Source organism: Pyrgilauda ruficollis, unplaced genomic scaffold (assembly GCF_017590135.1).
Source record: "Pyrgilauda ruficollis isolate IOZ18807 unplaced genomic scaffold, ASM1759013v1 scaffold10, whole genome shotgun sequence".
NCBI classification, from domain to species: Eukaryota; Metazoa; Chordata; class Aves; order Passeriformes; family Passeridae; genus Pyrgilauda; species Pyrgilauda ruficollis.
The window spans coordinates 7,431,869-7,456,509 of record NW_024508101.1 but is presented as its reverse complement, the minus strand read 5'-3'; the positions used below and the strand labels follow the sequence as shown (position 1 = coordinate 7,456,509).

The following is a 24,641-nucleotide window of genomic DNA, read 5'->3' as shown; positions in this document are numbered from 1 at the left end:
TGCTCCTGAGGCGTTGACACAGGAGTCAGGAGGTGATGCCTGGACCTGGTTTAAGAGAAGAAATACTGCAATGGGAGTATGACCTTTGGAATCTGCTGGGACAGGATGTTTTGTGCATCTGGTGAGGTTCTTTTCCTGAAATGCCCCTAGTAACAAACACACATACTAGTGATGTTTGCTTGTTGAGCAAGGAAATTGTTATTTTTCTTACAACTGAACATTTTTGAATAATTCTCCGGCTATGCACTCTTAGGTGACTGATTATGATCAAGGCTGTATGGTTAGAGCACATTTGCACCATTTCTTGTTAGTGTGTATTGCTGACTTTAAAATTCTCTTTGAGATACCTTTCTGGGTTTAATCTCTTTTCAGTATTTGAGTGCAGCATATGCTCACCTTTTTCTAAGCCTTCACTACAATAATAAGAAAGCTTAAAATATAAATTAGAGTTTTAACTTTAATTCTGTTTCTTGAGCCATGATGCATGTTTAATAGATGGTGGTATATTTGAAAGATCTGTTTGGCAAAATCCTGCTTACCAATACTGAGATTTATGCAAAATAGTTTTATCTCAGATGTATGACTCATAATACATCTTGTTATAAAAAGGTTAAATAAAAGAAATACAACTTTTACAGAACATAGGCTATAAACAGACTCTCGAACGAAACAGTGATTTCTAGGTTAATATTTGAATTTTTAACTTCAGTGCCACATTTTTAATATATTTCAGGTTCCTTGATCCAAAGCTTACTTTATATTCTGAAGGCGTGCGATTGCTGTAATCTCAAGAGAAGATAAGCATGACATCTGGTTCACACCTGTGGTTTTAGGGATAAGAGCATAGCTGCTTTATGTATTATTCAGGGTGCTCTGTTGAAACTGCGAGGAATTTGACTCTTTGAGGCCCTTTGTCAAAAGGTTTTTGTACTTGTCTAAAGTAAACATGAAATATAGAAGTCTTCTCTCAGTAGGTATTGAGTAGCCTATTTATACCAACCTGTCTACTGCCAGGAGGGAAATGAGTTATGCAGGTTAATTATCAGATTTATGATAAAGACTTTACTTGTGCAACTCCCATATTTCAAAAGTTCCACTGAGGCATTTCTGGGACAGAACACCAGGAGAGGTGAATGCACCAGTAGCACATACTGGTGTGGATTTGTGTGGCAGGTGGTACCTGCCCAGCCCTGGCTCTGGGCAGCTTGGGGCAGCTCTCCCTGCTGTGTGATGGGAGAGGCTGCACCACTTTGGAGTGTTCCCAGTTCCCATTTGTGTTTGCCAGTGCAATCCAAATATCTGGTGCTGGTGATGAGAGGAATGGCATGAGCCAGAATTAAATTGGTTGGGCACTTTTACAGCCAGAGACACCAAGAGTCTGGAGAGGAGCCAGCAGCCGTCACGCTGAGAACCAGAACTTCTCTGGTGTCCATTACACAGGTGAATTGTTTGAGTGTGAGATGCTGAGGCAGAAGAGATGTTTTCAGAAATACACAGGTGTGAGTCACACTGGAAATATGACTCTTGGGCATGCAAATCGTTTCTATGGTTAAAATACAGTCGAGGGAAGGGATGAAACTGGCTCAAAGCCTGGTTGAGCAGGGACATAACGGGCATGCCTCCCACCAGGAATGTGTTCTGAAAGCTCTACCAAACCAAAGCCTGGGAAATTTGGACTCAAATGCCAATCTGGTGGCGCTGCTGTGTTCTTTGGGACTCCAAAGATGTTCAGTGTTCTTTTTTTTCAACATCAATGGGCCTGTAAGAAATTGGAAGTGTTAAAGCTGAGAGGTTGTTTTAGTAACATTATATAAGGTGATGCCATAAGTGAGCAGCAGCATCAGATGCACCAGGGGAGTCTCAACATGTCGTCTGCAGACAGGTAGAGCAAGGGAGGGGGTGAGAATCAGAGCTGTGTGTCTGTTTCATAGGCATGGAAGAATAACTTTGACATTTAGCAAAGGTCCATTACAGAATGTGCTTGCAAATGGGTTTGCAGCTGTGACTGTGGACAAGGGTTTAACTTTAAAAGGCTACATGATTTCCAGCACTTTACTTTTCTGTCAGTTTTGCTGCTTGCCTGAGTATTTTGCTTCTTGCTGTGCTGAAGTCTACTTCTTTTTGATTTGTTAGTGTAAATCCAGAATCATGTCCTTAACACACTGGTGCCATTAAGATTGCACTCAGCTACTCTGTGTGTGTGTCTGTACACTTAAGAAAAGAAGTTCACAGATTTCTTAACACTGCACTCCAGATGTGTGTAGATTTCACTTTCTGCTTGGTAGAAGAGGCAGAGGGTAGAAACCCAGAAAATTAGAGACAGTACAGTGATATTACATGTAAGGTTTTCCAATACTGGGGAATTTGGGGAGGCAGACCATGGTGGGGAAGGATTTCAATTTGAGGTATTTTCAGGAGATCCTGAGTTTTAGAAAGGATATAGTGTACTCACTCCTTGCATATTAAACCTTTTTGAGAATCTTGAAGTAAAACACCCACATTAAGCAGCTGCATTGGAAAAATCCCTCTTGTTCCAATGGGACAGCTGTGACAGAACCAGTGCTGTCCCTGCAGCACAGGCTGTCACACATCCCTCCAGTAATTTGCAAGTAGCTACTGAGAACAGTGCTGAGCCCTCTGTTTGCTCTGCCTTTGGCACTGTGATGAGGGTCTAGATCAAGGTGTATTCTGCAAAATATGAGAAAACCCATTATTATTTTTACCCTCCAAGTAAGCTCTTGTGCTGGCCTGGTTCTGCTCTAACTGTCCATCTATTTCACAGTTGATAAATAAAAATAACTCTGCAAGTGTACAGCCTGGAGGATTTCACATCCCCTCAGAGATAGGAATGGCCTTTCGCCCAGCAAAATGCTGCTGAAAACGTGCCCCATCTGCTGCATAGCTTTGAATCCAGAGTGAAACTATAAATACCTCAAAATTTGTTCTGAGGCATTTGGAAGTTCATTAAACCTCTTGGAAGACCTTGCCTTCTCCCACTGAAAAAAATAAAAAGAAGAAGAAGAAGAAAAACCCATCATTAAGAAAAAAGACCACACACAGAGGACATTTTGAATTCCACAGTGCAAAAAGAGGAATTTGTGTTAAGACATGAGCTCTCAGAGGAATGAATACTTCTTCTAGTGCATCTTTAAAGTGAATGGGACATGAAATTGTGTTAATCAAACATGCTAGGAAAAGTACGCTTTTGTGGGGTTTATTCTTCAAGTGCAGCTCCTTTGTTTTTCCTCAAGAGTGCTGGAGTATTTTTGGAAGGAAATCCCAGTTCTCTCCATTCTGGCAGCACTTCTTGGTATTTAAGACAGTAAATGGATTCCTGAAAGATGATCTGAAGTATGGGTAGTTTGGATGTTTTGAAGTTTAAAACTCTTCAGTAGCGATTTTTTTTCTTTTAGGAAGCGCATGGGAAGCAGATGAAGAAGATATCTAAAACAGCCACTTTTGGGTGGAGTTCAGAGCTATTCTGTTCACACAGTTAGTCCATCCAGCTTGTTTTTGGTTGCTGTGTTATTTGGTGCTTAGCCACTTTCTAAATTGCCTGTTTCAGATTTTCAGCCATGACAGCAGCTAAGTATTGCCTCTAATTTTTCCATTTGTGCAGTTTTAGGAAGCCATGTTTGCCTCAGTGTTGTGTGCTCCTGCTGTCTTACTTGGAATATGCCATCATTAGACAATGCCACTGTGAGTAAGACTCAGAGCTACTCAATAAATAAACAAAAAAGTCTCTGACAGAGGAGGTAAAGACAGTGAAAGACACCAGCTGGCCTCCCAGAGCCTGGGAAGATGCCCTTGGGTGTGTGGGTGCACTGCCCTGCATCAGTTGTGTGCACTGAATCTCTGCAACATCTGCTCGTAAAAGGGATGCGACCCACATGGCATAGAATGGTTTGGGTTGGAAGGAACCTATAAGATCCCCTGATTCCAACTCCCTACCATGTGCAGGGACACCTTCCACTGGATCAGGTTATCCATAGGCCTATCCAGGCTGGCCTGGAACACCTCAGGGACACAGCACAAACAACTTTTCATGACATCTTCTCCTGTCAGTTATGAGCTGCTTGAAGTTGGTACCAGTATTAAGGAGGCAATAGACTCTATGTGAGGTACCTGTTTGCAGTATCAAGCAAATGAACAGCAACCTCAAAGATTTTTTTTCTCCAACAATACTCCATGTGGCACTTAATTTCACATGGTTTTCAACTGTGTGTCATTCTTCCCATTAATTTCAAAATTCTCAACATTTTTTTCATAAAACTTCTGCTTAAAGAAGGGATAGACAATGACCACATGAGGAACTGAGGCCCAGAAAAGGGCAGTGATCAATGCAAGACAGCAGAAACTCTCTAATAGCCTTTGCAGTCCAAGGGCTAACAAGTTGTTACTTATCAAGTTACCGAAAGACTTGATATTTAAGAAATATTCCTACTTTTACACAAAAAAAAACCCAAAAACCCCAAACCAGAATACTGAACTATTTCTCTCTCTGTGTTTTCATGGATTTCTTAATCTTTTCAGGAAGGAAAGAGCTTTGCATTTTCTAAGCTTTTCTTCCAGGCATGGAGGCAAGAGCCACAGTGATTTTAAAATTGCAGTGAGGGTTCTCCTGGAATCAAATCATTTCAGTTCCTTGAACTTGAAGTGAAATACCATTTGTCAGGAATCCTCTGATGGAAGGGTAGAAATGAGCAATACTGTGTGGGGCAATCTTTTAGCCTTTTTTTATTTTTACCTCCTCTCCTTGGATCTCTTCCATCCCTTGGACATGTGGTTCACATCCCTTTCACAGGCTGACTGAGCAGCCTATTGCACCAGTTACCACCCACGTTTCCAGAAAAAGAGCCTCCTAAATTTGTGTGTCTAACAAGATGCTGTGATATATCTGGGTACACAGGTATAATTACCACAGGATGAAGATATTTTGAACATTTTTAGGAGATGAGAAAGAAAGGTTCAAAAAAGCCTCCTGTTTGTTATGTTTCAGTTCTTGCTTATGTCTCAGTATTAAAGTGTTAATGTTGTAATCTCCTGTGTTTGGAAGGAGGTCAAATATGAAACAACACTTGTAACACAGAGGAAGGAGGATCAGAAACAAGAGACATTGCACTGGGAGGTAATAACCACAGCTTTATAATTCAAGGGTCTTGTGCATTGTGAAAGAGAAGACTTACTGCTGATTTTTTTGTTGGTTTTGAATGATTTATAACATTTCACTTGTGGTGGAGTGTTGCAATCTATGTTGTCATGGAAATTCTATTGAATTTATAGTTCCATTTATCCAAAACGATTTTCCAGACTTCATTTCATGGTGAATCATATGGCTGTTACTCGGAGTACAAAGCAATTGCAAAAAAGTTTCACGTTATGGAAAGCGTAAACACTGACACCGTTATTTTCATATTACGGTAATACAAATGAATGCAACATGCAGCTTCTTAGCATCAAATGGGCCTTCCTTGTGTAATGACTCACTGTGTACACACGAGATGGATTTTTGTGTTAGGGATGGGAGCAGGCCTGAGGGGTATTTATTTCTGGCAGTAGAAATCAGGGAAGTTTCTGTCTTGGCATGGTCCTTCTCTCTTAACAATCAGGACTTAATGCTCAAAATACTGAGATATGTGGGTGTGATCCAGCAATGCGTGGGAGCCCAGGGTGATCCCAGGAGTGCTGGGTTTCCTGCCTGCTCTGCTGAACTGTCACTGGAACACTGAGAAGTTTAAATGCTCTGCAGACTTACGGGCAGAAGGTGCAAAACCTATCACCCTTCAGGCTGAAAAACACTCTGAAATTGCTTAGTCTCAATTTATAGCATAGGTACATCTACTGCGTTGTTTGGAGACAACAAAGCAAGAATTCATGCTTACTGTTAAAGATGATGAAAGGGAAATTTGCCATACTTCTGAGGGATATGAACATCTAAATTGAGTTAAATTCTGGTATTTCATTTGCATGATCTTGCTCTTCCTGTGTTTCAGCTCCTTTCATTTTTTTTCAGCCTAGCATTGTATTCATTATCAAGTTGCAATTACATTGGGACAAAGTCCCTGTCTGACTCTTTGTTTTGCAATTTTACCCAGCACACTTTTAGTCACTGCAGAATACCAAGTTATGACATTCAAAATACATCTCTCTACCTGCCTAACTATAGTTAAAAATTCACTGATGAATAATAGACTAGGCAGGAAAAACATGCCATTATCTGCTCCTGTTCAACTTTATCTTTTCAAAAGAATGCAATATACTCTGTGTTATTACATCAAGCTCTGGTAGGAGAACTGGAAAACATCACGATTCGCTCTTCCCCCTGCCTTTCCTAGGCAGATTTTGAATATGTTATAAATGATAAGTTTTATGGATTTTTTAAAGGGAATATAATGAGAAGTCAAACATTAGACTTTATTGCCCCAGTGTACATCTCACACTCCAGTAAACACACAGACTGCAGGACAGTTATTTTGAATTTTTAGTGCTGCAGTGAAGATTACATTATGTCTGTAGAAAATTTTAATTCCAGCCAAATGGATCACATCATCCAGTTCACTGGAAATCTATGCACATATTTAAAGCAAAAGTAAGTTACATGCGAGCTTTCAATTAAGAAAAATCATGTATGATTCATAATCTTAGCAGAGGATTTATTTTTGTGCAAAAGGTTTTAAATCCAGTTGTAAAAGTGTCTGAGAATAATTTATTCTTGCAATGTAAGCAGCAAAGACACTAATTAAGAATTAGTATATTCAGTGCCTAACTCCATCATTTAAAGCAAACATTTCACAATTTTTGTTTCACCACTCTGCAAAGAGTTGCAATCTACCTGCACTGCCTGGGTGTTGTGCTGTTCTGAAAATACTCTCAGTCTCTAAAACACTACATAATAATCCACATTGCTGCTCCCTCTGCATTCTGCTGCCTAATTCATAAAAAAATTGGCTGGTCTATTTATTTTATTTTTTTATGCTTTTTTACCATGCTTTAAATTGCACGGTAGTCCTTGGATTGCTGGAAGGAAATGAGCAGAAAGATAATTCTGATGATCCTTTCCCTTGCACCAGAATTCCTGATTCTATTGAATATTCTGTACTCCACATCTGTGACAGCACAATGAGCCTTTGTTCATTTTTTAATCTAAAGAGAAATCTGCTGTAGGAGGTTGCACAGGGTGATAGCAGCCCAATTTAAAAGTCTCAATTATTTATTTTAAAAATACTTGGCATCTGTCTATGGAAAATGTACTTGCTTGGTTCCCAGTCTCTTAGAATTGCTTTGAACTCACTCACATCTTCTGGGATCTATCAAATGCTCATTGTGGCTTTTCTCTCATAAGTGCTGAATGAGTTTGGCCATGACAGTCTGTATTGGATGTAAACTTTCTGTCTTTGTAGTGGGGTAATGACAGCAAAGAGATGTCATGCACGGGAATGGTGATTTCTGTCTGGATGCCTGTCATGCCAAACAGAGAGACAGAGCCTTTTATTTCTGGGTGGGTGGTGAGGGGAGGCCATTCATTGGAAGCAGGCTCAGCTCTTGCGAGCCAGTGACTTTTCATAATGAGGGTTTAGTCATTCAGAGGCAATTGCACTTAATAAAATCAGAACCGGTCTCTGGTGGGCAGTATTTCTCAGTAATACACACGTTTTGGACAGCCTGTCCTTACAACATCAGCATGGTGGCAGCCCAGTTTGGCATCAAAATCTAAGCACAGACATTTTGCCAGGTCTGGGTAACACCAGATTTCTGTAGAGGTTGAAAGCACACGGTTGAAGAAAGGTGTTGCTGCAGGGAGTAAGTTGTCCTGAGGAGGAGGCAATTTCCTGCCCCTAGGGCGTGGTGGAGGGGTAGGACCTTGGAGGCAAAGGCTCTCCAGCTGGAAAATCACCCACATGTTGGATATGCAGGGTGTATTCACTTGTCTAAGTGTTGTAGGCTGGGAATAGACAGACCTGGAGTGCTTGGAAACTGTAATGGTTGGCCAGTGGATCTTCCTGGACAGCAGAGACTAGAAAACATGACATGTTTTCTCTGGGTGACTGGTGATTATCTCTTGGGTTATGGCAGAGTGAGGGCTTTCTCCCTAATCCTCTGTTTTAAGGCACTTGTAACAGTCTGAAGATTTTGCCCTCAGTGATATTTTTTCGGGCTTAAATCTGTGCTGTGCAGCAAATCTCTCTCAAGTTTGGAAACAATTCTTTTATAGCTTGAAGAGTGTCAAAGCATGAGGCTTTCCCATTAAAATCAAGCTCTTGCCCTCTCCCTGCCTTGGTAAAGCTCTGTAGCTGCAGTAGTATTAGTGGTAGCTTTTTAGGATGGAGAGTGTCTTCCTGCAGGCAAAGAACCTTTGTTTCACTTGAGATGTTTTTTCTCAGCTTGGCTTTACCTAAATACTGAAAATTTCAAGTTGCTTGTACACACATGGTTTTTATGATACCTCTTTACAAGGTAACTGCAATTGCACTGCCGTGTTGCACATCAGAGATTAAGGAAGGCCATGTAAGCCTTTTCCTGCCTTGTTAGTTGTAATGGGGCTAGATGTGAAAGCCTTGTAAATCTCATCTCTTGTGCCACAGAGAACAGGACACTCATGCCCTCCTGGCCCTGTGCCACGGGGAAGGCTCTTTGGAGCACAGTCAGCAGGGATGTGTGGAGCAGAGCGTTCTGACTGCACACAGGTACTGTCACACTACAAAGGGCATTTCAGGCTTTACTGCAGGATTCTCAGCCTTTAAATTTTGTGATTTTGAAAAATAGAAGCCGTTGTCGAATCACATGCAAAAATGCTGTTGTATGGGGCTGAAATCAGTCAGTGCCATAAATCAGGTTGGTTGTGTAAGCTTGGGTGATTCTCCATTCTGTATTTCACAAATAGCATATTATAATACGATCCAAATTTTCTTTACCTTAAAAGCCTCTTTGTTGCATTCTGTGCTGCTGCTTTTTACGTCCCAGGCAGAGACAGTAAAAGTCATTTATATGCAAAGTGTCCCATATATTGTATACACTAATTATATAATAAGGAGTAATAATGAAAATTTTCTAGCATGTTTAGGCCACTTAAGTATGCGGTGAAATTAATTTTACAGTTAACTGTCTTATTCCCACTTTGTACATAAAGAACCTTATCCCACCCATAGAAAATATTAAATTAACTATCTACTGATAAATGCATTCAATATTATGTATATTATGAATAAAAGAACAAAAATACATTGGATACATTTGCATTTTATTGTAAATTGGGGAAAAGTGATGAGGCTGTATTATGGAAGAGAACAATATGTGATCACATAATTAGAAAATTGCCATAATGCTAATGCTCATCAGTGTCCAGGTGTGGTTTTATGAGCAGCCTGAACCATGAGGCTTTGAGGGTGTAATTTTACTGTCTTTTTACCATTGTTTTTGCAGGGTATGTGTGTGTAAATTAAATAATAGCAATTCCTCAGATATTGTATTCCTAAAATGTTCCTTGTAGCTGTACGAGCACATAAGGAAGCTACTGCATGACAGATGACAATAATTTTTCATACAGGACAGTTCCCCTTGACATGATGGATGCAGAGAGAGCAGCCACGCTCTCTGGAAAAACACCAGGGAACAATGGTAAAATGTTCCAATGTGTATGGTAATCAAGGCAGAATGTGGTTCTTGATTAGGCTATGAGATTAAACTGCTAAGACGAGGTATCTGAATAAAAAACTCTTTTACCAAAGCCCTTTGCACTGGTGTGCAAAAGTGCATTGTAAAAATTAATTTCCTTAAAATGCCGTGAGCAAAATGGATCCAAAATGATTTTGGCATATGCTGAACTCACTCAGTGATGCTTTTCTTCATAAACTCCTGTGAGGAATATATTATGAAATGCTTTATGTAAGGTATAGATAATTTTAGACTTTATTTTAAAGAGAAGCAAAATGTAGTTTGTGAGTGTTTTGCCAGGTTTGGTCTGTGCTGGCTAAACTGAAGTTTAAGCAATTCTACCTGAAACAAACTGTTTCTAGTTTCTGCATCAATGAATGGCTGTACTTTGCTCTGCGTTTGTTCAATGCACGAGTTGTCAGAATCTGGAGGCACTGCCACCTTTGTGAGATACTGTCAGCATCTGTGTGTGTGCTATGAGTATGCTGGGAATAGGAAGGCCAAAAAAGGGGAAGAAAATTGCTTTCAAATTTTATAAAGCTAGTGTGAGTGCCAAATTTTTTCATTTCTTTGTGGGCTATTTGGAGTGTGGTCTTCCTTCTGCTGAAAAAAGTACCTCTACCTCAGAATGCTTTGACCTTCATGTTGGCCTTTCCCCTATGTGATGTTTTTTTATCTGTATAATACTGGCAAAGCACCTATCCACTACAGACAGTGTATAAAGTCAGAAGCCTGGGAATCAGTAAATGAGAGTAGGAATGTATCTGTGCAAGAAAAAAGGGTATAATCTCTCTTGGCATATACAAAATATGAGAAAAATGGTGCATTTGTGAATCCAGTAGGATGTGTCATGCTGCACTATTTTGGAAAAACCCAAACAAGCAAATCATGACTGATAGAGATGGATTAACACTAGGGACTTCTTTTGGAATGGAGGGGTTGAACAACCACTGGAGAAGCAGCAGTGTGTTCAGACAGCTGGCAGAAGTGGGAGCTCAGCTACTGTGTAAAGTGGAACAAGAACTGTACAGGAAATTAAGAGCATGAGCACCCACAGGCCTGGGTAGGCTGCCCTTACTCATGGCATGTGTGTGGTGGAGTGGGATTGTTTACCAGCAGAGTGTATAGAGGAGGCTGTTCTTGGTCGTCTTCTATTTGTGTAACTCCAACACTTGCTAGTTTGGGGTAATCGTTGCTCTCACCTGCTCTTACTTGGGGTTTGTGTGATTATTAATATTTATTATTCATTAAAAAATTATAGCAATATATCTGGTTTTGTCTCATGTTTTTTTGCAGAGTACTAACGCTTTGGAAATAAAAGTCATGAAATTTAACTGGAGACAAGGAGAAGTGTGACCTTAACTGATAGACCTGAATATCAGAGGCTCATAAAAATGCATTGCTATGGAGACAGACTTTTATCTTACAAATTACTTTAGGAGTAAAGGAATAACTCTAAACATCGAAATCCTTTTCAAAATTCTCTATGGATTTTGAGATAAATATGTTTAGCACATTTAACAGAGCAGGAGATGAGTCTTCAATGTGCAAAGAAATGAAGAGATGCTGGCAGAAAGCACAAAGTTTAACATCTGAACAGACTGGCCATACTGTTTACCTTTGGATTTGGTATTAAAATGCATTGCATCAACTCTGTTCCCTGCTTACTGTCCCAGCAGGGCAGTCATGCTATTAATCAAGATGCTGGTTAAACAATTGTTCAGCAGAATTGCTTTATCTCAGGTTCATAACACTGGGTTTACATACAACATTGTATGCATTACATCATGTGAAAGCTGTATGAATCAACACTAATGTGATTCTGTTGTTGGTTTTAATTTTTGCAGATGCAGATTTTCTTCTACAATCCTGATGACTTTGACAGTTTTGGAACAGCAGTTCTAGAAAACAGGGTGGTAGGAGCCATGGCCGTGTTTTTTCAAGTAAGTTAAAACAAAGGCTATATCCATAAACCAAAGTGTTCACTGAGTACTATCTAATTCATTGAATTATTTCAAGCTTAATGGATGCATCTGTTTTCTTGTTCCCACCTGTCTAAGTGAAAGATATTTCATATTGTCTATGTGTGATTTAAAATGTAAATAAGTATATTTAAAAACATAATGAAAAATTTTGCCTGGATTGTTCTGACTTTATAGCTACTCTACAGATGCAGACTGGAGAACACATTTATCATGGAACTTCCTTTGCTGCTGAAACACATTGCTGCAGTCCCTGGAATACTAACAAACCAACACCAACTGGTTTTGTTTAGGGAAAACTTAAAATTCAAATGTAGCTTGAGAGAAAATTAATCAATACGTTTCATCAATCTTATCTGTAGCGGCTTCTTCTAAATTGTCATAGTAGCAAGTTCTTGAACAGACCAGATTTCCAAATGAGTGAATTTATGCATCCACTTGTTTGAAATGCATCCTGAGAGATGCAGATCTGGGGCTGCTGGGTGAGCTCATTTGTGGTTCCACACGCTCCAAATCTGCAGTGTGAGGCCGGGACCACTGCTGGTGATGGGAGTGTCACCTGTGGCATTCAGCAGTGTGAGCCCCTTGTCACCTCACATCAGAAACAGGGTCTTACCTTTCTGACTTGAGGGTGAATTGAAGAGAGGGAGCTGGAGCTGCTCCACACTACCAGGCTGTCACAGGCAGAGAAGTAGCTAATGAAGATTTGAAATGTCTTGGGGTCTTGGTTTTCAGAAGAGAGGAAAGATGGGAGGGAAGAGCAAGGGAAAATGCTGATCCTTTGTGAGGTTTCACACTAGTTTTTACTGAGGAAGAAAGTGATCTTGCTGTTATCTTTGTGAAGCCAGATAAAAAGGAATATGCAAGTACTCATATGTAAATACCTCCCTTTTTCTTATGATGTTAGAGTGACAAGCCTGACTCTGCTGCTCAAATTAAGTAAGGTTGTCTTTTTGCATGACACTGATTTTGATCAAATGCTTTGATAAGGAGAAAAGGACAGATCCTTGTATTGCATAAATTGCTGTAACTCTGCTGACATCAGGATAGTGGAAGGAGGCATGTTAAATTCATCACTGTTGGATTCTGAGCAGTTCTGTGGCATTTCATATTAGGGCAAAGTTGTTGGAGCTGTGATAATTTACAGTGGCATGGCATGATGATGATTCCCCAGACTTCTTAATCTCAGTGTACTATGGGAAGCTTTGGGCAAGTTCAATTTGGCCATACAAGGCAGAATTTTAGAAGCAGAACAACCAAAGGCTGGTTCATACCACAGTGAAGCATTGTGAGTTTGGGGTGTGTGCCATATCAGAAGGAGCATGGGTTTGTGCCATGGTATTCACTGCATGTTGTGGCATCATCTGTCTGGAATTTAACTGCTAAATTACCCAGATGGGCTTCATATCAGCCATGTGAAGCACTGCCCCATCACTGCATTGCCTAAATCCTTTTTTTTTTTTTACGGGATCTTAAAATCGTGGTGGGACTGTGTTATTGCCCACCTGCAAAGTGCTGCACTTACTGTAAGTCTCTCATTGTGCTATTCCAAGGGAGCCATTAAAATAACTTAAAATAGTGTGTTATGCTGTTAAGACCCCCATCTTTGATTGTCAGAGACCTCAGGCTTTTCAAGACCCCAGTTGAGTGTTGCAGTCCCCTCAGGGAAGCAGAAATCTACACTGCTCAACATTTCCAGCCCTGCAGGTCGCAGGACATGAGGCTGTAAAGTCTGGGTGATGGTGCAGCTGGGCTCCTCTGCTCTGGGAGCTGTGAAATCTGAGGCCATTACTGATGGACACCCTCTGATCTTTTCCAAAGAGTGAGGTCAAAGTAATTCTTTGGCAAAGTGACCCAGGGACGACCTGATTTGTGGCTGCAGGGAAATTATTTGGGGGTTTTGGCATATTTTCCTTTTCTTTTGGGTTGAAATGAGAAATTAGTGCTGTGTTGTTAAACTTGTGAGTGTATCAGGTTTTCCTTCTGGGCAGCTTTGCTCCAAGACAGAGAACAGTTGAGGAAGATTTGTAAAGCCCAGAGGCCCCAGTCTAGAGGGGCACGTGCTGAATTCTGGCACCTGTAAGTAAACTTTAGGGACACCAGTGTGACAGCTGCTGTTTTGGCCATCATGAAGATTTTCCAGAGCTAGTCCCATAGGGCTTGAATTGTTGTACATAGGGTTATTAATGGATGATGGTGGTCCTTTGCAGATTCCTACTGTGTTTGACCAAGGTGCTGTTTCAGCCCCTTCAGCTGCATATCGTGTGCCGAGCTTGTTGGTCTGTGACTTGGGGAAACCTTTTTCTTGAGAAATACTTGATGTTCCCTGAGCCTTGCTCCCTAGGACTCCATGCAGATAAACTTGCCATGGCTAGTGTTTCATGGACCTAATTTAAAGCTGTGTTTTAAAATTGATTCCTAGTGACTTTTGAATGAAATGTCCCTAAGATGTCCATAGTCACATTTTGATTGGCAGCTTATGTTGCTCAAGTACTGCAGCTTTCTATTTCCCAGAGCTTTGGTCCCATCTTGAACTCATTTAAAAAACTGTAACAAGAGAGGTCATACTGTTTTTTACAAATGCATTAGAAAACTGTATCATGCATGCTTTTCTATATAAATATTTTAATATAATTTATTGGATACATTTGCCATTAAGACTTGGATTTTTGCTAATGTGGTAATGCTGTGTTGGAATGAATGTGCACAACACTGGCTGAGTTTATAGTCTGGCAGGTGTTTTTTGTTTGACTGATGTTCATAAATGTTCCTTTGAAAATCAGGTTCTCCAGTGAGTGAACATTATACTGAACTATATAATTATTGGTGAAACATTAAATAATTAAGTACCCTCTTTCTTCCTTTTTAAATAATTTAACTTGGACTATACAAGAATTTTCCTTATTGAATTCATTATTTCAGGGGCAATTTCCAGGTAAAGTACATTGGTTCTGAACTTGGATAATTGAGGCACTTGGAATTTTGTTGTAATTAAAGCTGTGCTTTTCTCATTACTTTCATTTTAAGCTCTGTTGATAAATGCTATTTCTGTTTGTGTGCTGCTGGTTAGTTGATCTGACAAAAAAAATTACTAAACTAAGAAACAATTCTTGCAAATACAAGCTGCTATAACTGCTCATCTCTGTATCTCATTGTGGATAGACACGGCGAGGGTCTCACACAAAATAGCACACTGGGGACTCTGTAGCAATATTGTCAATTTGCAAATGAGATGAGCTGGCCTGAAATCTCTAGCTGGATTTTCTTAGTTGTTAAAGAGAACTCGGTTGTTATTTTAGCAAAAATCCAAATCCCCTGGAGACAAAGGAAAGAATGCCATGACAAATGAGACCTTGCCTTTTTCAAGAGGACACATTATGGCCATTCCTCTCAGTGTTGCGGTGATTTGGTGTTTCTCAGAGTGGAGCTGGTACTGGTGGGAGATGTTCAAATTGACAAGCCCATCTCCTCCTGCTGCCAGCACCCTCTTGGCTGGCAGGAAGGGCTTCTGGATTTACAGGAAGGGTAGTGATGGACCCAGGTGAGGGACCCTGTTTGGTGGCAATCCTAAATAAGCCTCTGGCTGCACGCTGGTTCCACCAGCTGCTGGAGCACTTGCAGCAGGTCCCAGCCCAGCCAGGCACCTCAGGCTGGATTTAAATGATCCTAACTTGAATCGTTGGTGCTCGTGTTTCATTTCAGCCCACGTAAGATTCAGCTTGGAGTTAATGATGTTCTGGCTCTGGGCCTTGGTTAATTGTCAGGCTGAGCTAGCTTTGAAGCAAACCAGGAGTGGAAGGCAAGGCCCAGGTCTCTCACGGTTCCTGAGTCATCCGTTCATCATACATGTAATACATATTTATAAGTCACATTTAAAATGAGTAGTTACTTGGATTAAATGCACTCAGACATATTGCACAGCTCTGTTTTAACCATCTAACAATATAATTCATTGCATACTTCACTACTTGCTTTATTAAAGCCAAACTTGAAAGTGTTCAAAACAAACATATTGCTTTTGCATTTGAAATATTCATCTTTTAGTCCTGCAGTAGATTCATTATGGCAGAGAATACTTCATTCCTTGATTACTGCTGTGAAAAGGCACAATACTGATTCCCTAAGCACTCATCAAATATTCGATAGCTCAGAAATTCAGGAGGAGGTGATGGAATTCTTGTTCCTACTGGGAGGGCACATAAATCTATTTTATATTTGCAGAGAAAACCGTCAGTGATTAGTTACTGTGTCTCAGGTACTCAAACAAATCATCTCTAAAGAAATTAAGTAAAAATGAATTTTAAAATAACTTTTAGCAATGCTTTCATCATTAAAATTAGCTCCATAATGATGAGTGATGTTGATACCTCGATCACTCAAGAGCTTCAGCAGTGCAGAGCTAGATTTTTAAAGGTAATTAGGTACTTGGCAGCAAATGTGCAACTTGCAGTATTTTTAAAAGTACATGGAATAAAAATCAAGGGTTTACATGTCTTTAGCTGAGTTGCCTGCCAATGCAGACATGTCTTCATAAGTTTGTTGAAAAAACTACTCTGTAGCCCTTTTAACTTTTAGATATATATGTGTATTATTTGCGTATAAATGTCTTTATATTTACTAGTTACTCATGTATCCAGGGATGTGTTCTTCAGTAAAATGCATGTTTGTGGCCTTGCTTTTTGTGGGATTTTTTATAGTAGTTCTTGATCTGCATTATCAATATGATCAATCACTCACATTTCACAGGGGCCTAAATTAGCTGAACACAGAATAAATTGGTGGAACACCATCAAAGCTATTGAATATTTGCCAAAAAATACGCTTTTTAAATGTATGTTTCTCAAACAACAGGATTCAGCTTTTAACTTCCCTTGGAAGCCTTTTTGCTCCCTGTTCTTCCCTTTCATTAACTGTTTCATGTGTTTGCCACCATAACAAAACATTCAGTGAATAAGTGATTTAAATATGTTCTTTGAGAAAACCACATCCAGTAGGAGACAGGGTCCCTTCCATGTCCCCATCTCAATTCCTGGAAATTCCCTGATTCTGCCTCTCCTTTATTCTAATGATTTTTGAAAGTCTGAGCAAAACTAATTTGATTTTGACAATGAGAATGGAGAGAGAGGTGTGCACTTCTCTTGGAACATTGTATCCACCCACATGAAGCATAATCAGTACTCCAGTGTTTAGGCAATATCTTAAAGGTGATTTGCAAGAGTGAAAATAATACATGGCATCATTAACATGCAGAGCATCATCTAGAGTCATTGAGAGACTTTTCATTTATTTTAATAGACTTCAGATAGATGTAAAGAACTTAAAATTGAATTACGGTATTAATTCTTTTAATGGTTACATTAGAGCCCATGGGGTTTTATTAATAGTAGCTCATGAATAATAAACTGTTGTTATTGATTAGCAGTGTTATTTAGTATCAGTACAGGTGTATTTTTATTATCTTCATACCATGAAGGTAAGTACAGCTCCTTATTCAGTAGCTGTATACCAATAACTCTCTATGTGAGTGAAGACAAGAAAAACAATTTGAAATGTATTTTTCTACATTAAGTCCAGTTTTGCAGCATTTTGAAATGTTGCAGTTGTTCGAAAATAAAATAATAATAAAAGCAATACTAGGGCCTTTAAATGGTTTTAAAATAGTATAGAGGTAAAAAGTAGCTACCCTGACACAAAGACACAGCCAGAGCACGTGGATGTGGCCACTGCAGCACCAGAGCACGTTTTTCTGAGAAATACCTTGCACGAGCACATGGTGTAGTGCATGAGCAGGGGGTATAGTGACATAGGAAGCATCTCTGGAGCAGAAGAAGATTCTCCTCATTTTCCCCAAATAAGTGGAGATAAAATTGCCAAAAGTGATTTTGCAGCATGGAGAATTTAAATACAAAATTTTGAGCATTTCTTAAGGTCTGTTGGATTTGAGTAGAGTTCAGTATGTCAGTGGCACAGACCAGCCTCCAGAGGTGTTTTTTAGCCAAAATATGCAAGTTTTGATGCCTAATAACAAGTGCTCATGCTGATTAACTTCCTCTAAAACCATTTTGATTGGAGGAGGGTTTGGGTAGAAGACAAAAAGTCATGGAAACTGTTTCTAAAAAAATCTATTCTACCCTTTCCATTAAAGAAAACAATTTTTTTTTTAAACTAAGCTCAAAATTCTGATTTTTTATTTCAACTTATGTTGAAAGTTTCTTAGGGAAATATGAATATTTTTTGAATATTTTATGTAAAATAAGAAAGGAAAAGGAGAACAGATGGGGAATAACTCTGAGAGTAAAATATATATCTGTATATCTACAATTTTGGTGCTTATTAAATTTCCAGTGCTTAACAATGAGACTTTCTTCTGATCCATACCTCTGCCCAGATTAGTCATCTTTCAAATGACGTTTAATAGCAAAACTACTGTTTACAACAGATTTTTTTATTTTGTTTTTAAATCAAGGTTTCTTCTAGTAATGTTCTTCATCCTTTATTTTGGTACATAAATGAGAAGGCTGACTCTTGAGAGCACTAGGCAAACAATCCCTGATGAAGTCTTGAGTTTAGTAGAGAATCCTCAAAAGGTTTTTAGTTGTGGAGGGCGATGCAGTTGTGAGAAGGGCAGAGCTGCAACCCTTTCTCGAAGAGGAGGGCAGATAAGAGGCAAGGCAGGGGCAGACTGCAGGCATGAGCCCTGGGACCTTGCTGTGAGCAATTTGGGGAGCTCAGGGAGCTGGAAGGGGTCTGTGAGCCCAGCGGTGTTCATCACTCAACGCTGCTGGACTCAAGAAACTCACTTTGTAAGTGAGCTGAATTGCCCTGAAGAAACAGTAGCCCTTTCACCTGTGGGTTTTTTTTGTACCAGGTATGCTTCAGTTCTCCAAACTTTCAGTGCGTTGAGAGCAGCACTGAGACACACCTTTGCTGCTGGGTTACTGCGCAGAGCCTGGGATTCCCTGGTGTCACATCCCATGCAGACAGGAGCAGAGTTTCTGTCTGTGGGCAGGCTGCTGTGGGTTCAGGCTCCTGCTCACATGGCTGCACACTTGTCATGGCTTGTCATGAGAAGGAGCTCATGTGGCTGTGTCTGTGAGTGTGAAGAGCAGAGGTGTTCACACAGCAGCCTGAACATCCTGAGCAAGCCTGCTTGGAGGAATGAGGTACAAATGTGTGAGCGAAAGGGGGGCTGGGTTTGGAGGCACAGACTGACAGGGCGGCTGAAACAGATCGTTCTTGGAAGCAAACACATCGTTTCACTTCTGCTTGCCTGTGTTCTGCCAAGAGGCATTTGCAGTCTCTAGATCATGATGGCTGCAACCTGCTGTGTTGAAACTTTCTATCCACAGGCTGACTGTGGAGTGTAGAGGGGTAATTTACCTTATGTGCACTTATCTTCTTCAGTGCCCAAGCAATCGTCTTCCTTTCCCTTCTTCTCCTCACTCTGTGAACTTGTTCATGGTATTTTCCACTAAGGCAAAAAGTCTGGTGACCTCCAAAATGCAATACTTTCAATTAAAGCATTTTTGTTAGATTGAGTTTTAAAGGATATGGGCAGTACTGAAAGTGGTGCCATGCAGTTCTTTTTACAGTTCAGAGCAAAATACCAGAATGCACAGAGAGTCTTTGGCTTTTATTTTGTTTTTAATCTCAGACATACCTATGGAAATGAATTTCCAAAGCATCTAAAAGATCTAATTGAAGGTAAAAATTAGAATTAGATCCTTTCTTTCCCTCAAATGCACTGTAAATGCTTTTTTAACTATGAACTCTGAGACCACAACTCACAGCTTGTGCTGTCTCTGGCTTGGATGCAGCAGCAAGGAGCAGGGACGATAACAGTGAGGATGGGTTACCAAGTGACTTCTGCTTTTTGTGATAAACCACAGTCCTTTGCTCCAATTTATTTCATGGAAAAATCACAATTATTGCTGGTAGGAAAGAACTGCAAACTTTCTTCTTGTTGAGAGGACTTGGACTCCAAAATTCTGCAATGCTGCAAATATGAAAAATGCTCTGCACATTTTATGGGGTCTGTCCTCAAGGTCTTGAGTTATCAGTCATAACCATTAATGAGAGATGGCTGTATGTGTTGCATGGGAATAGATCTCTGTGCTCTTTGGTTTAATGTTCATTTGAATGTTAGGATCACTGTCTTTCAGTTCACAGCATTGTAAATGCTTTTGACCTGCAGTTTTTTTGCTTTCTGAATGATTCTTAATTGATTAATGTATTGAGATTAATCCCAAGCAAGATGCCATTATTAACTTGCTTCATTAAATTACATACCAACCTGTTAGCATTAATTCTCATAACTGTTCCCTTACATTTTAGTGGTTTTATTTTAATTACTTGCCTTAAGAACTTGCTCAGTATGCATTTGTGAATTCTTTTCTTCCCTTTCCTTTCTTTCACCCTTCATGTTCAGAAGTGAAATCAGTTTAGGAATATTTATGTCTAATGTCAGCTTCTTAAACACAGCAATTTACTTCTCTGTGATTTAAAAATATCCTGTTTAAAGAAAAAAACAAAAACAAACCAAACCATTTTGTAGCCATGCCATAAAAATTTTTAAATTTATTGAAAATGTCTCGTGGAGTTTTCATTACTAGACTCCTGCAAATGACACTTACATGTGTAATATGTAAAAATTACAGTTGTCAGCCTATAATCTCACCCCTTGTGTGGTTCAGGAAGATTGAGACTCAGGAAGTTTACTGATTATAATCATTAGACTAAAAAAAAAATTAGTTCCCTAACTACAGTAGTAGTTTGTGCATTTTGGTCTCTGTTGTGCATTGTTGATGCATCACTTGGTCACTTTGTCAAACATCACAAAGCAAACCCAGAGCTGGGACAGTGTGGAGAGACCCCCAGCCTTGCTGCAGGCTCCATCACTGCTGTAGGGAAGGGGCAGCAGCCCCTCTGTGTCTCTGAGCACTGAGAAGCCATCACATGTGGCTTGTTTGTGACTTTGTGATGCCAACAATTGCTTCATCACTGTCCTTCTTACATGTCCCAAATCCGGTACATTTTTACTTGACCTTTTCTTTAAGAAAGAGAGAAGCTGTAAATAAAGAATCTTTTTTGCTATCTAAGTTTTTGGAGAGTTTTGCTAAAATTGGTCTTAGTTACAGAATCACAGGAGATGTAAGGATGTACATTCATCTCCTTTCTTCTCCTCTCTCCCAAACATAACAGTTGCCTCTGGGAAGTCCCTTTTTTCTCTCAGTTTTTAGACATCCAGCCTGGATTCCAGGAAGATATTCTTTTATGCCTGTCTGCCCACCTCATTTTAAAATTTAATTTGTTTTTGTTTTCTTTTTGACAGGCTCTTTATTCATCTTGCTTTCTGACCCATTTGTCTCTCAGAGGGTTATCATATCAAATGGATTACATGTGGTTTACATTCGTGGGACATAGATGGAGAAATCTAACATTTCAGCCAAGAAACTCCAGTTCTCCAGTCCATAGTTGCCCAATTCTGCAGGATTTTGAACAGGATTTGTGTAATCCTTAGAAAAGTTACACCTGTTTTTGCCCTCGGTGTCTTCCATTAAACTGCAAAGTCTTCCTGTGTCTCTGGTTACCAGTTAGTGTTATGACACATTTTAAGCAAAGGTGAGCACAGGATCTATTCATAAATGATTGTCTAGTTTCACTTTGTGCCATAAAAGAGAGATTGGTTGTAAAGTTTGAATATATAAAATAGATGGGTAAAATTGGGGCTTCCTTTCCCTTTAGATCTTCTGGCTCAGATGAAAAAGTTATTAAATACAAGCTGTTGTGCCTGAAGAATTATTACTGTAGTTCTCAGCTATAACAGCACCACGTTTCTCCTTGTATTGGCAAGAATAAACAATACAAGCTTCAGACAGAATTTCCTGGGTAGCATACCAAATGTTCTGGAAAACCTTCTCGGACAGCAGTGATACATTTTTAATACAAATAAAACATGATTCTTTAGTCTCGTTCCAGTTTGATCCCTAAGGTGGAAAAAGTATACAGACTATGCATAATTAATGTATTTGTTTGAAGTGTTTAGCCAGATACTCCATTCACAAAGTCTCTTTTTGTTAATAGGTTGCTGTGAGATGTAAGAATCACTTAGGGCTCTCTTTGTACAAATAAACGGAACGTGTCATTTTTGGTACAGTCAGCGAGGTGGTTGCACAGTCATCCTGACTGTGTCTTTGTGCTGCCCACACCGTTCAGCCTTACTCAAATCACAGAGCAGGTCTGGCTGAAATGTCAGTATTTTCCCAGATCAGAAGTGATGGGAAAGCATGAAAAGCATGCAAGGGAGAGAAGAGGATGGTTGGGAACTTTCAGGCTCACAAGGATTGGTGTGAGGTTGGCATGTCTGTGTGAGCGCCACCCCGGCTGTTACCAATGATATGTGTGGTTTCTTGTGCAATTCCTAAATGTTACACATGATGCAGAGCAAGCATGCCGGAAAATATCCCAGTAATTTAATTATCATCTGTCCTAAATTACTATAAATCCAGTGTTAAAGGTTACTGCCAGAGGGTTGAATTGTTGCTGGGTTTTGTTGTCTGTAGTTTCTGTGCTGCAGGATGACTGTGGGAGAGATGATTATTGAGAGCGTTCTGAGCCCATGGTTTTCATTCCAGAGGTCAGAAAAAAGGCAATGAAAGTAAATCATAATCTAGTCTGGTCCCTTCTTGATGTCTTTGTACAGATGTAGACATTTGTATGTATAACTGATGGTTGAGCTGATAATGCTGATGGCAGATCACCCCCAAAATAATTCTGCAGCTGAGATGGCAGCTTGCCCAGAGCAATCCTGGTACCTGATGTTTTACCTCCTATGAATCTAAATCAGAAATCTTCAGGTTTATAGGGTGGAGCTGAAGGTGTGTAAACCTGGGAACCCTTTTACAGCATAACTTTATAGTAGCTTTCAGAGGTATCTTCTACATCTGGGATTCACTGAAAAGCACACAAATTTGACTAAGGTGATGAGTTCCAAGTGATGAGTTCCAAATGAGCTCAGTGGTCCTGGTTAGAGTAATTTAAAGCTCCCTTTGTTTAAAGTTCAGGTGTGCTGGTATCAGTTTCCAGAACAAAACCAGCACAGAGGCTGGGATGTGCTCTTATGCTCTGCTGGAGATAGGTGAGAGTCAAGAATGCCAATCACCATCTTATTCTATGCAGAAAAGTGTTCAATAAAGATTGCTTAAATCTGTTCAGCACCTCTGAACAGTGAGTTTTGGTGGAGCAGGATTTTTCCTATGAGCTTATGGTGTTTGCAACTGCTTCACAGCTCTGAGGAGCCAAGGAAAAGCTGTCTGGCTGACACCATCAGAACAGTATTTAGCTGCTGATTGTAACTGTACCATTTCTGTGCATCAAAAATGCATGGAAATGTGGTCATTATCAAGTCTAAAGAGACTTTCTGCAGGAGGATATTGGTTTTGCAACATCTCTGCTGTATCAAATGAAGCCTAACTGGAGATTTGGCAAAGTGTTCTTTATGAGAAAAGTAAAATGATGTACCACATTAGAAAGGAGCTTGGTTATTAGAAAGCTCAGTCTTGCTCCTGATGAAATGGATTTTTTTTCACCGTAAAATTCATCTTTACTTGCTGCAAGAATATTGCTAAAAGAGATTAACTTTGGATCTCAGTGTATTTTATAGTGTGTCTCATGTTATTTTAAGGCTGTAAATATATTAGGTGATCTGTAAGCTTCACTTAAGTTACTGCTTTCTAGGTTTTGGAAGAAATAGGATCATGGTTATGCAGGAACCATGAAGATTGAATTAAATCACCCCTTTTGATATTTATTTTCCCTTGGGATCGTGATATCAGATCAATATTTAAAAACAGCTTTATGGGTAAGTGTTGATTAGAAAGCAAAGCTCCATAACCTTAACAGCTAAGCTAGCAATTTTTTGGTGCATTTTGTCTGTGGTTTGTATGGCATTATCCATATGCCTGTGTAAAAAGTAAGAAAATAATTTTATTATTTTCTTACTCCTTCCTCCCTCCTGCCTACCTTGCTCCCTGGCAAACCTACTTTATCATATCTAGATCCTATAAAAATATCTAACACAATTTGAAATGCTCTTGTGTGAAACATGATTAGACTGCATCAATCACTTTTCAAAGACTTTTTTCCCTCATCATTTTGTATTCTAAACTGCTAAAATCGCACTCTTTTATATCCTCCTGCATTTCATGGGAGGCATGAACAGACAGATAGTTCCCCATCTTGGGTGAACCAGTCTTATTAAGTACTCTCCCAAAGTGCATACCAGTCAAATTAAACTTTAGGTTAACATTTTGGAATGCTCTCCTCTTGCCAACTCATTACTAGTGATATGGCAGAGCAAACTGTTGCCTTCTGCTATTCCAGATATCTACAGAGATTTATTGCATTTCAGATAATAAGCTTACCTTCCTAATAGCACACAGCCCACCCCGCCTTATGGCTTGACTTGCCTCTGCTCATGACTTCAGCAGAGAATTAAAGGCCAGAAGTAAAGCTGGCTTTTGAACCTGTCTGGGTCGAGCTCTTTGGGGGTCCCTGTGTTGTGGATGGGAACATCCATCATTTTGGAGTCTGAGCTCACTCATTATCTAGACCAGCTCTGCACTACCCCTCAGGCTGATACTGATCCCTCTCTGTGGACAGATGGTGGTGGGCCAGGAGGGTGATGCCTGGGCACCACCTCAGTGTGTTGCAGGGCCATATGGACCCTCAGGTTTTAGAGAATCTTGGTCTGTGCATGCAGTACAGCTGGCTGCTACCACACCTGTCTAATAGAGTCATTGAAAGACTATCTAAATTCATGCTGGGCTGTGGAGATTATCTCTGTCAGCTGTTCTTGTGTCAGAAGCAATTTTTTTAAATGCTGCATTTGTGTCCTAAGTGCCCAGCCTATATCTGCCTTTTAGAAAGTGCCCTCTTCCTTCATTCATTACAGCTTGCATTCCATCTGAGACATATAGTGTCTTAACCCTAAAAACAGGAGATTTTTTA

General features: G+C 39.8%; 1 protein-coding gene across 1 annotated transcript in view; it reads left to right on the top strand.

Moving 5' to 3' along the window:
- PTPRG (protein tyrosine phosphatase receptor type G) overlaps positions 1–24,641 on the top strand; it is a 382,051-nt gene that overhangs the window by 233,346 nt on the left and 124,064 nt on the right. The window contains exon 5 of the mRNA XM_041461824.1: positions 11,499–11,594. Coding sequence (XP_041317758.1) covers positions 11,499–11,594 — 96 coding nt within the window. The remainder of the gene's footprint in view (positions 1–11,498; positions 11,595–24,641) is intronic.